This window comes from Oryzias latipes, chromosome 19, assembly GCF_053564925.1.
Source record: "Oryzias latipes strain Hd-rR chromosome 19, Olatipes_Hd-rR_3.1".
NCBI lineage: Eukaryota > Metazoa > Chordata > Actinopteri > Beloniformes > Adrianichthyidae > Oryzias > Oryzias latipes.
The window spans coordinates 27,355,374-27,368,585 of NC_136255.1; the positions used below are offsets into that span (position 1 = coordinate 27,355,374).

Here is a 13,212-nt window from a genome sequence, read left to right on the forward strand (position 1 = left end):
TTAGGAATATTTGATTTATTTTCTGAATAATTAGACTTCTAAGGTAGAGCAAATACTTAAAGCTCCCCCCAACATGTCCAGAAATACGAGCATCTTCTCAAACATTGTACATGTTCTCTTTCATTCATCCAGAATATCTTTCTGTGTTTATCTTGTTGGGATATTTATAGTTTAGAGGTTTTTTGAAATTTCCAGCTTTTATTTTGACATCCTCGTTTCCTGTTTCCAGAGTAACGCATGGATTCATGCTTTGAAACATATTTACCCTTTTAGGATGAGTTAACCTTTTGACCGCCTTAATCTCCTCTGGTGGGTGTGTGCTGCCGCAGTCACAGAAGCCTGAGGTCAAAGGTCACGTCTGGGTGACATGTCCACATAAAAAGCTTCTCTTTTCCAGGGAAAGGAGCTGCTGTCCCAGAAAGTCCCGCTGTGGACGCAGGCGTGCGCCGAACCCAACAGACTGCCGGACCGCGCCATGTTCCTGGCTCAGCAGATGAGCGGCTCCATGCCCCCGGGGCCCCATCATCACCCCGGCATCCCCGATCCCAGCTCCGGCGCCAAGCCCCTGCCAGTGCCGCCAGAGCTGGCCGCTCTCAGGGCGAGCGGCGCCATGGGGCAGCAGGTCAGTTCCTCCGTTATCAAACTGAACCAGCAAATAAGGGATCCGTGTCTCCAGACTTTATTTGACTTTTCTGGGTTTTTGTAGCTGAAAGGAAAATGCATTTCATCATATTTGACGGAATATTACCTGAAAATATTTTTGACATATCTATTATTGCTGTAGAGTTCAAAGTGGGCGGAGTTAATGGAATCGTGAAGTGTGTTCAGTAAACCAAACTTTTATTGGAAACAAACTTATTAAAATATAAAAGACCTCAAGTTCAATGGAATATAAAATTTCTTCCATACGAAGTTTTAAAACTTACAGTGATTTGCAATAAAAAAATCCTTAAGAAAATCAATATATATATATTATTCAGGTTAATAGGTAACAGGTTAGCAAAGGGTTAGCAAAGGGTTAGCAGCGCCAGCATCCACAACTCCGCCCCCTTTATTTATCAGGCCTGCAAGAGTACCTGCTAACAAAATCCTTTTATTTTGAAAGTGTCAATGCAGAAGAAGAAAGCGTCTGCTTCCTGTCTTCATTGCAGAGGCTGATGGGAGGTGTGGATGGGGGGGCGATGAACGGGGCTGCAGGGGGGGAGGACTACCAGCAGTGGATGGAGGCCAAAGTGGCGCAGGGCAAGACCTCGCCACAAACGCAGCGGCACGGGGCCGAGGTCTACTCCAACACCCTGCCGGTGCGCAAGGTCGCCCCCACCAAGGGCAAGGCCCCGCTGAGTAAGAGCGCCAACATGCACATGTCACACACAGCTGGGGGGGTTCGGTAAGTTTCAGACTTTTTTCCTCATCCTCAGTGGAGACCCGGACGCTGCCGCGCTCCAGCTCCATGGCTGCGGGTCTGGAGAGGAACGGTAGGACTCGGGTTCAGGCCATCTTCTCCCACGCCGCCGGAGACAACGGCACGCTGCTGAGCTTCGCGGAGGGCGACATCGTGACCCTGCTGGTGCCCGAAGCCCGGGACGGCTGGCATTACGGCGAGAACGAGAAGACAAGGCTGTGAGTGCGGCTTTGGACATTTCTGATGTTTCCTCTGACGTGGTCTGATCAGTGACGCCTCCACCCTCAGGCGCGGCTGGTTCCCCTTCTCCTACACCCGCCTGATCTCTGAGGCCGATGGAGACACCATGAAGCAGCTTCGAGTGCACAAGTGGGTGAAGTTTCCCTGTGACCACATCTGCTGCCAGAGCAGAAAGCTCCGCCTACGGTGGCGGTGGGAGGCGTGTTTGTGATTCCTCCTGTTCTGTTTCCAGCCTCCACCTCGGGAAAAGCAGCAGCACCGGGAACCTTCTGGACCGAGAAGACATGGCTCTCCCCGCCCCTGATTACGGCCTCCACCCTCGTTTGGCTGCACAGAGCACCGCCACGCTTCACAGCAGGCCGCAGCGCCCTTACAGCATGGCGGTGCCGGGCTTCTCGCAGGTGAGGGCGCCGCCGACAAACGTCTAGTGTCCTCCATGATTGGTCAACTGTTAGAAGAGGCAGACGGCGGTCCTCTGCTGCCCCCTGCTGGCTGTGGTGATCGCTGCAGCAGTTTTCTCATCTTTTTCTTTTTCCTTCCAGCAGGGGACAGAAGAGTACGAGCCACGCTTCCCCACAAGGTAAGACTTCTTATCAGGGGGAGGGGCTTCTGAGTTCTTGACCAATAAGGTTCTTTGGTGAACAGGAAGAGTTTCAGAGTCATCTCAGCAGAACATCTTTTTCTGTTTTCCTTTCATCGTGATGTCCAGGATTATGTTCTCCTGTGGTTCTACAGGAGAACCACAGGAGAACATAATGATGTTCAAGATTATGTATGATTATGTTCTCCTGTGGTTCTACGGGGCCGAGGAGCCCACTCCTCATACTTGTTTAACAATGACAATAATGAACAAAACTCCGCCTTCTGTGTTCAAATTTGAAGCTAAAATTGTTCTAGTTAAGTTTGAGAAAACAGTCGATCGTGTGATCTAATTACAGGCTAACTTGACTCATCACAGAGGGTGAACTCGGAACATTTTCCTGCGCTCAGCACAAGGGGGCGCAATTTATCCGTTAGTTTTGTTTTATTTTACTGTTCGTCCTTTTATGATTTCATTGGTGGCTTTCACACTCTCCCATCATGCATCTTCCACCTGCTAACACCCCCCTCCCTGCTTCTAACGCTTCACCTGCAGTTGAGGGTCAGACTGGGCGGAGCTTTTGGGGGGCGGGGTCATGTTTGTCCTGGTTGTTTGCTGCTGTTTTGTCCTGCACTCGCCCACCTGGAAGCCTCTCCTGTCTGTCCACAGCTCCACAGAGGGAAAGTTGATCTCCACAGTGTGAGGACAGACTAACACCTTCAGCGTGATAGGACACCCCCCACCCACCCCCCCTGCTTATGGCAATAACATCACCTGATCAATGCATGGAAGACACAGTGGGCTTTTCCTCCACCTCCTCCCTCACTGCTGCCCTCTGCTGGTAACCTAGCAACGCCTCTGAAGCGGCGTGGACTCTGCCAACGTTTGTCTGAACTAACAAGGGGGGGGGGGGGTTCTGCAGGAAATCTGCCCGTCTTTCATGCATGTTCACTTCTACTGGAGGTCAAAGGTCTTGCTGATTCTCTCACATGTCCGAGGACAACAGGTGTGTGAAAAAACGTTTGAATCCCAAGGAGGATTTTTCAAATGTGAAGACTTGGACTGAACGGACCTTTTGACGCTGCGAGGTTCTGTGATCTCTGAGCTGAGGGGCTGCGAGGGTCTTTATGTGAATGTTTACTGTACATGCGTGTGTTCTGCAGTGTCTAGATGAGCGGCTCATTACGTCACGTATGTTTCTGCCTGCGAGAAGCTGACATGGCTTCAGACATAAATGTTTTTTTTAAAAAAGGTTTGTCTTTCATCCACGAAAGGTGACAGTTGCTCATGGGTGCACACTGGGGGGGGGGGTCAAAGGTCAGCTCCAAAAACCCCACCCCACAGTCATGAACTCTTTATCAAACTGTTAATTGTCAACAGACAAGTTCAGGCCAAATAAATCTGAGATTATTCAAATCTAATTCAAGAAGCTGCATTTCCAGAAGAAAATGCAGGTAAGATGCTATATTGCTGGATGAAAATGAAACTTAGAGGGTAATAATTGGCAACAAATAAAAAAAGAAATGATCAAAGTAGACCATAAATAAAGTGAAAATAGCACAATAACAAAAAATGTCATGCCACTACGACACCAACCAGATACAATGGCACGACATATAGTCAATATAATCCAGGTCCAAGTATTTGAGGGACCAAAAGTCACAGCTGGAAAAAGCTGAAAGAGCTGAACATTTGAATAGTTGAATGGTAAAAATAGCTGAAACATTGTAGGAGATAAGCGGCACAAAAATGGCAGAAGATACTAGAATAAAGAGAGAGAAACAGGAAAAGAATGGATTGAACGATTTATAGCATTCAACCAATAACATTGTTTGAGCTGCAACTTTTTGGTGCGATCCCTCATACTGAGCATGCTCAGTGGAAGATGTTTGAGTCACCTAAACATCTACACCCACGTCTCAAACAATCAGCAAATGTAAAGGAAAACAGCATAAATGCATCAGCGTCCAGGTATGAATGTTCATTCTGACTTTAGAAGCTAAACTAAGAGGTTTTATAGTATCTGATAAATCCGGTGCTGTTCCTCTTCAGAAGGAGAAGAGGCTTTTTTCATTTCATGTCTTTCCTTTCTTCAAGCGGCTTCAGTTTCCCAGCTGATATTCAGCCTTTAGCTCCGCCCCTAGCCCCTCCTCCATGATGAGGCACCCCCATTGTGCTTCCACATCTGCAGCCTATGATGAGCAGCTCAGACGTTGCACATCTGCTGTCGATCTATTTAACTGAAATGATGGAGTAATGGCAGCTTCAGACCTTCTGCAGTGCCCTCCTCAGCCTCTAGGGGGCGACAGTTTCCTGTTCTAAGCTCTTTAGTCCTAAAAGTTTGTCTTTTAATTTAAAAGGCAATGTTTCAAAAAAGCCTAATTTTTTGTTATTCTGACTGAAGAGGCTGGCTTCTGTCTGACTTTGGTTTCAAACATCTTCACCAAAAAAACTGACAACTTCCTGCTCTGCAGAAACCGATGTCCGATCAGTTTCAAAAACTCTGACAAAAATGACCCAGATTTGATTCCTGGGCATTTTTCATTCGGCACATCTTCGTCCCCCGTCTGTCTGCTGCCTCTTCCTCCTCAGCTTTGCCAACCCAACCTTTTTGTCCTTCCTCTCTTGTTGTAATGGGTCTTCAGAGAGAAAAGTCGAGTGAAAACGTCTGGAAGCTGCTCCCGTTTCGTCTTTCTTCACTAACACACTCTGAAGCTCGGCGTTACCGAAGCGGCGCCCGCCGTTGAGCTTTAGCTGAAGGGGTCCGTGTAAAAAGTGAGGAGAACTTCTGGATGTGCATGCTTTGAGGGCACACGGGTTTGATGGATGACTTCAAATGTATGAAGACTTTTTACTTTAAATATCAAATAAATTTATTCCAATGGACCTTTTTCCTGTCGTTTCATTCAAACTGTGAGCAGTTGGACTTTCTTCACCTTATGTCACGTTTGCACAACAGAACCCAAAGTAGGCGCAGAATGTTCTGAATTCACGCCGGCTCCCTCGCTGCTGCTCTTCCTCACTGCTGCTCTTCCTCCTGCTCATTAACCTGCACTTCCTCGGTCATGTAAGCAGTCACGGCTTCAGCAGCAGCCCCCTGCCCGCCACTCACCCACCTATGGAGTGGAATTTATGCCACCACGTTGCAGACAAAACTGTCTAGGTGGCAAATGAAAATATGGAATATTTGCTTTCAAATACTTTTTCTTTACTTTCAATTTTTTTTAAGCTTTCAAAATTTTCAAAATTGGATTTATGGCAATTTGATTGGTTAGAATCTGGACCAATCAGCAGGCTGTCTGATATCAGCTTTGTCACGTTAAAAGGAAAATTATGAGAGCAAGATAGGAAAAAAGCGAGATGAGACGACGCATGCCAAAGCATTTGTGTTGCAAACGCAAAAATCAAATGTAATGCAAACAGAAAAACTTAAAAGAAAATATTTGAAAGCAACAGAAATTAAGTTTTTTTGAAAACAAATATTTAATATTTTTATTGGAGACAGTTTCGTGTGCAACGTGGTGGCATAAATATCACTCTGTACCAACCTCGCCACCCCCCACCACTCACATTTATGAGCACGCCGTTGTCTGAACGTCTGCCGTCATGACGCAACACTTTGATCTCCGTCAGGTCATTTCAGCTCTGAGTTGTTACAGCAGATCAGGATCCAGCAGGTGGAGGTTCCTCAAATAAAATCCATTACAGGCTCAGATAATGAACAATAAAAATTCAAGACAAACCCATTTCAAAAGGAAGGATGATGGTGTCTTCAGTAAGTCTCTGGCTACGTTGACACTGCAGGGCTTAATGCTCAATTCTGATTTTTTGAAAAAAGGCCGTTGACATTTCTCACTAAATTTGAACTTTTGTGATCTCCTGTGACTGTGAAATGACCCAGAAGTGACCCGCATGCACAGAAGAGTCCTCAACGGTGAACGACGTCACTGTTGTTTGTGGAAGTAGCTAACGTTAGCAATGGATGTCAACAACAGTGTTGTCAACAGCGGAGCTCTTTTTGCATTATTACATTAATTTTCACAAAGGAGCAGCACAATAACAATCTTCTCATTTTAAGAAGGCATTGGAGCCAGGATCGTCTGGTCCCACTGGTGTGGAATGGGGATGTGTATGTGCTGGGGCCGTGCGAGCGTGTGTGTAAGAGAGAGGAGAGAGCGCATGCAGCGCAGGAGGGAGTGAGAGGGGGGGCAGTGGGGGGCGCATTCATGTTGTGTGTTACGGAGGAAGGAGAACGGTAATAAAAGAAGGCTTCCCCCAGAATAAATGCAATTAACCCGCTCTGGACAATCTGAGGGTCCAAACGGGGAAGTGAACCCCGGAGGAGGATCCGCCTTCTGTCCCCAGCGCTTCTGACCACGGTCGGAAAGGGAAAAAAGTCATTGTGGGGAAGGTTCAACACCACGCTCGGCCATTTCACTGGAAATGTTTTCAAAAACCGCCCGGTTGCGATTAGAGCCCTGGAGTTTGGCCTGAATAGAGCTGTCACCCCAAATATTAGTGAGCAGTGACCTGGCTTCCCTTCCACTGACTGGTCTCAGCAGCATCGTCCACCATGGTTGATGTCTATGTTCTAGTTCCCTTCAACACAGAATGATGACGTTTGTAGCGTATCGATGACGGGTCGGATAAATGCGGCCTGGCCAGTCAGACGGAGGTCGCATTTCAAAAGATCGGATACGAATCGGATTCTGGACCACATACCCACGTGGCCTGGGTCACATTTGAAAAGATGGGATCTGTGTCGTTCAGACTGTCATGAAAAGATCAGATGACGATCGCATAGGGGCAAAAAATCGGAATTGGATCGTTTAGGCCTGCAGGGTGAACGTAGCCTTTGTCTGTTCTACTGTGTTACTTTTTTTAGTAAAATTATATTAAATTAAATAGAAATTAAAGTATTTTTTGTTAACAGTTTTATTTTCAAATTTTATTAATCAGCTTTTTCATTCACAGTATCCTGTTACAGTATTGTTGGGCTCATATTTATAGATATGGACCAGAAACAAAAACAAAAAATTTTGTTATACATAAACAGGTAACAGGTAGAAAGTAGAATATAACTAAGAAATAAGCAAGAACAGACAAAAAGAAAACCAAATTTGTTAACAGTTTAACAGATTGATTTCAATCTGAAGTGCATCCACTAGAGGGCGCAATCCATCTGTTCCAAGGAGTCTGAAAGGTTAAACCACGAGAATGACAAACAGAACTTTCACTGTGGATCAGTCCTGTCCTGCATTCAGAACCGACACCGGTCCTCCAAAAGGACGAAGGCAGATTCATCATTAATGACACACAGACACAGTCACAAGAAGACAAAGATCAACTCAGACGGCCCGCAAACAAACATCAGAACCCATAAATGAACAAACACGCCGCACAAAGACTCACAAATGTGGCGCCTCAGACAAACCAAGAAGAAAAACAAAACTTTAGCTAAATTAGGGGCCAGTTTAGCTCGTGCTGGTTTGCGGCGCCTTCCATCCGTGAAACCCGGGTTCGACTCCAGGCTGCTCCCTGTTCCCTTCTCTACCTCTGCCGTTTCCAAGCCCGGTTAGAGAAGGTTGCGTCAGGAAGGGCATCCGGCGTAAAACATTGCCAAATTTACCATGCGACTTGTTCGCTGTGGCGACCCCTGATGGGAGAAGCCGAAAGTGGAAGAAGAAGCTAAATCTGTGCAAATGACTTGAAGAACCAACAAAGCAGCAGGATACAAACCCCATTAAAAAAAAACACGGAGGAAACCATGCATGGTCATGTGACCGTTCTGAGGGAACGGCCTAAACATGTCACGGGTTAAAAAACCCTGAAACAGATAATCCCATAACTACTGTGGTTCTTCTGGATCCAACTGAATGCTATTTTTATTTAAACTTGTTCTAGAAACAGAACCATGACCTAGGCGTCAGCTCACTCACGTGGTTACTGGACTTCCAAACATGTCCAGCTGGATAATCACTGTTCGTCCACCATCACCACAAACACCGGTGTACCACAAGGCTGTGTAATGAGTCCCTTCCTCACCCGCGACTGCAAACGGTTCCAACACCGTCTTTGAGGTGATTGGCCGTCTCTGGGAGGGCGTGGACCGCATGGCTGACTGCTGCGACACCAACAACCTGCTACTCAACACTGAGAAAACCAAGGAGCTCATGGTAGACATCCGGAGGAGCGCTGAGCCGCTCACACCCATCCACGCCACATGCTGCCAGCATGCAGACTCTCCCCCCTCCTGCCCTCTGGGAGCCCCCCCCCCCAACAAAAACCAGCAGGTTTTTAGCTTCTTCTTGTCCACAGCTGTCACACGTCTGACCTCTGAACCACAGGACACTCAACACAAACCCAAAACATAAAAGATAAATACAAAAATGGAATAAATAGAAAATGTAATTTTTGAAAAAAAAAAGTAAAATAATAAATGAATAAACGAATAAATAAATAAATTAATAAATATATAAAATAAAAAACATTAAAACATGACAGGAAAACTCAGTGTGTAACCTTTAGTTTTTCTTAGAGAAAAACCAGGATGGAGCCGCAATCACTATTTATTTATCGTACAGAGCTCTTTGAGTTCATGCATCTGTGGAAAACATCGAGCTAACAATAACCTAAAGTGAACAAAACATGCAATGACAGACAAAAATGATAAAATAATCCTTCATGTGCAGAGTAGAATTCCAGTTATTAAGAGTAATAGATTTATTAAATGACCTAAACTTTCAGCAAAGAAGCTCATTTTCAGCATCTGCTAGTTTCTTTTCCCTGATGATTTTCTGCTCGTATTTCCACCCGTCACGTTCTGGCATCAGGTTGTCAAAGTCTAGTTTCAACAATGATCATTTCCTGTTTCTGTCACTTCATGCTCGAGCTCGATGTGTTTGCGCATGCGTGCTGCTGACGTGCGTTAAAATGATTGAGCGGTACCTGGCTACTTCCTCTAAGCGAGATTCAAAGACGAACAGTTCCACCAAAGTATCGATCTATACCAATACTAACGTTGGTTTTGATATTTCAATCCTTTTCTGGGGTTTGGCCTGAACCGATCGCAAGAACCACGTAGCCGTTTTTGCTAACCTAGCTTAGCCCTGCCGAACGCCGGAGAAATCTTTGTTTGTCCAAAAAAAAAAAACACCCCCCCCCTCCGCCTGACCCGTCCTCATCGCAGAAACTTCCAGAACCACAACGAAACGGAAACATCCTCACATTCACACTTAAATGATCAAAAACGTCAGGAAACACGGAGTTACTCACACTACTGTTAGCTTCCGGCTCTTTCATCCCGCGTGCCACTGCGCCTCTGCTGATCACGTGACCTGAACACGCAAATCTGTTTACGGTTTTAATATTAAAAATGCAAAAACTTCCCTGCATTAAATAAACGTCTTTATGTTCATATTTTTTAAATAAATCAGAATCAAAACTCTCACAAAGTAGAAAATATGAAAAGTTTACTGCAGTCAATAAAAAATGTTTTTCAAGATGATTATTTTCCTGTTTTTGAAAAGATGTTGCTGTTTATCAAAATGTTTTTTTTTGTGATTTTTAAAATATTTTCCTCAGTGTTGTTTTTGTGACAATTTATGAGCTACACATGTAAAATAAATAAATAAATAAATTACAATCTGATCAATAATAAAAAAAAATGGACTAAAAGCCCCTACATGTCCCAGTCCAGGATAAACAGTTCCGTATGTTTGTAACAAAAAATTAATTACAACTGGAGTTATTAGTTACATAGGCTCCGCCTCCTGGGTGTGAAGCTGTTGACACAGGCGAATTACACCAAAAAATCCAAAACACACCAAAACATCCCGGACATTTGATTTTTCTCTACAACTCACCAAGAATCCTCAAAACTGCACCACAGACTCTCATTCAAATTCAAATTCATTTATATAGCGCTTTTCATGCTTCATAGCATCTCAAAGTGCTTACCAAAGGAAAAAAATAAATAAAATAAAACAAATAAGATAAAAAAATATATATATTAGTTAAAATAATAAACAAAGTAAAAAGAATGTAATAATAATAAAAATAAAAATAAATGCAAATAATAAAATAAATGAATTAATAAAAACACACAAAAACCCAACACATACACATCCCTCCTTTAAAATAAAAACAAATAAAATTAGCTGTTAAAATTTTATAAAATCAAATAAAAACATGTGGACAAGTAAAACTATGTAAAAGCTTTACTAAAAAGATGTGTCTTAAGTTTTTTCTTAAAAACCTCCACAGTGGCTGAAGCCCTCACGTCCTCAGGCTGTTCCACAGGCGAGGTCCACAGTGTTGAAAGGAGGCCTCGCCGTGGGTTTTAGTTCTGACCTTTGGGACCACTAGCAGACCTGCACCTGTGGACCTGAGGGCTCTGGGAGGGTCATAGACTAAAAGTAAATCTGATAAATAGTAGTAAATAGTAGTAATACAGATTCCACTAAAACAGGATTACTCGTTAAACCACAATTGTCAGAAAAATATCAATAAACCACAAAAACTATCTTAAAAACAACAAAGAAAATGATCTTGACCATAAAGGGTTTGAAAAATAGACAAAACATCTCACAATAAATAATGTTGAAATTCTAATAATAAACCTCAAACATTTTTTTATTTAATGCAAGAACCTTAATTAATTAGAATGAAGAATATAAAACTGTAGGCAAGACCCGGTATTTCTTTAGCCTTGGCTTAGATGCGGTTCTTCCTCTGATCATGTCCACCTGCTGAGATCTAAGCAGAACCTTCCATCCATCATCCATCCGGATCTGGGTTCTCCTTCATCTCCTCAGGTGATGTCGGTGTGTTTTCTCCTGATTGTTGAGGACTGTCTCTGTTTTCAGCTCACGGAACGGTCGTGGCCGTTTTTGAGCCACCAAAAGTTGTCGTAAGTGAAACTTGGATCTTCTTGGTCTCCGTGTGGTTCCGCTCATCCTTCATCCCAGCTTCTTGTGACTGTCTCACTGGCTTGGGGGGGTTTGAGGGGCCGCTTTCGGGTCATTTTCATTCCAGTTTGTGTGACTGCACACGTGTCGTCGGCTGACCGTGGCTTCATGCAACCGTTGTTCCAGCAGGGCCTGCATGCTTCATCAGATCTGTCCTCTCATCCAGCAGTCTTTCATCCTCCTCTTCCTCCCTGCAGAAACCCACCAGGCGAGCCCGCAGTGGGGGCTCCAGCCAGGCCCCCCCTCTCTGACGATGAAGAAGAGGAGGAGGTCCAGCAGTCAGACGACGCTCACTATGACTTCTTGGAGAAAACGTCCACCACCGCAGACGCGCCCGTCTCCAGCTTCTAGAATGACTGAAGGTTTCAGCCTAAAGAAACATTCATCTGAATTCAATCAAATCAAATCTGATCCATAAATGAAAGCATCAAAAATCACGAAGGATCATTTTCAGACGTGGTTCTACTAGTCATGTCTGCATGAAGTGTCTTTACTATAAACACTTCATGTAGACCAGACTCCTGTTTTCTTGAGGTTTCAAACAAACCCGCTGCAGTTGAATTTCACTGTTTCTGAAGTTTAAATCTACATTTTTAGCAGGTTTTTCACATTTGTTTCCTGCAGCAGAACGCTTCAGTTCTTCACGTTTAAATGAAAAAAGCGTCTGATGAAGCCAAACGGGGCGACTTTTTATGGAGGTTTTTCTCCATCAGATTCGGAATTTATTGAACCTTTGAATTTTCTTCCTGAATTTTTTTTAAAACCCTTGATTTTCAAACAGCAAAATCTCAGGCCCCAAAATATTGTTTTCTATGTTTCAGTGTTTTTAATTTCCAGACTCAACATTTTGATTGATGGCCCAGAAAGACGTGACTTCTATCGTCTCACTAGAACAGCTGGTCCATCTGAGAACATCCAGCCAATCAAAATGTTGAGTCTCAAAATTAAAAACACGGAAATGTATAAGATAGAAATTAATATTTCGGGGCATAAAATGTTGCTGTTTGAAAATCAAGGGTTTAAAAAAAATTCAGAAAGAAAAAGCAAAGAGTTAAAAATTCAGAATCTGATGGAACAGAAAAACTTCCGTGACTTTTCCAAAATTTCTGTGCTGAAAACCTGTTTTTCCCCTTTTTTATGAATAGATGTTTGTTTGTTTTTCTGTGCAAAGTTCAGCCTGCTGGTCTCTGGCTGCAGAAGACAAAGATTCACATCAAATTTATAAAACATTTACTTGTAAATAAGGAAATTTAAAACATTACATGTTCAGAAACTATTCAAACTGTGAGGCTTGTGATTATTCCTTTAAGTGTTTGAAATGTAATGTAGAAACATGAAATGAAACTAAAAACAAGCATCTGATCATTTTCATCAAAGCACAAAAATGCAGCATTTATACAAGTAATACCAATAAAGAGGAGACAAACCAATAATCAATATTACTACTAATAATGGCAGACATGTGTTTACTGATTAGTAGATGTGGTTGAAGATGAATCAAAGCTACAAAAAAAGACGTTTTCAGTTGATTTCAGAAAGTTTCTTTAATTTTAGATAAAAATGTTTGAATCCCGTACATCAAATGTGTTTATGACTGAAATACAATGGAAATCAGAGGATCTCTAGGTATTAATGAAGGATTTTCTCTCATCACTGTTTTTTCTTCAGAAAATGTGAGATTTCTGTGAACGTTGCAGATAAAAGCTGAATCTGTAGAGTTTGATGAACACGAATCAGAACGTTGTGATTTCATGTCGAACATACGGACGGAATAAATCTGATCTTCATCCAGACTGCAGCGTCTTCTCTGAACTTTTACTGGAACTCCACCAGCAAAGCACCCAGTCTGTTGTGGAAACCAGAGTTTATTCAGATTTGATAGACGATACAGAAATGATCAACGTGAACGGCTCAGTGTGGGGGGGCGAGCACACAGAACCTTCTCCTGCACAGTTTTTCCACAATCATTCCAAGTCCAAAGCAGCCGTCACCCTCTTCCTCCTCCTCCTCCTCAGGCCAAC

The 13,212-nt window shown here is 43.4% G+C and overlaps 1 protein-coding gene across 12 annotated transcripts in view; it reads left to right on the forward strand.

Annotated features, from left to right (window-relative positions):
* The window catches only part of baiap2b (BAR/IMD domain containing adaptor protein 2b), a 37,567-nt gene extending 24,583 nt beyond the window's left edge, over window positions 1–12,984 (forward strand). For 6 of the 12 annotated variants that reach the window (XM_023949294.2, XM_023949296.2, XM_023949298.2 and 3 more), the window contains 7 exons: window positions 398–622; window positions 1,152–1,341; window positions 1,419–1,620; window positions 1,691–1,771; window positions 1,875–2,043; window positions 2,185–2,222; window positions 11,389–12,984. In XM_023949294.2, coding sequence (XP_023805062.1) covers window positions 398–622; window positions 1,152–1,341; window positions 1,419–1,620; window positions 1,691–1,771; window positions 1,875–2,043; window positions 2,185–2,222; window positions 11,389–11,542 — 1,059 coding nt within the window. In that variant the 3' untranslated portion in view covers window positions 11,543–12,984. Of the gene's footprint in view, window positions 1–397; window positions 623–1,151; window positions 1,342–1,418; window positions 1,621–1,690; window positions 1,772–1,874; window positions 2,044–2,184; window positions 2,223–2,891; window positions 5,109–11,089; window positions 11,134–11,388 lie in introns of those variants that run through there. The other 6 variants (XM_023949300.2, XM_078937154.1, XM_023949302.2 and 3 more) reach the window with 5 other exon arrangements.
* The last annotated feature ends 228 nt before the right edge of the window (window positions 12,985–13,212 follow it).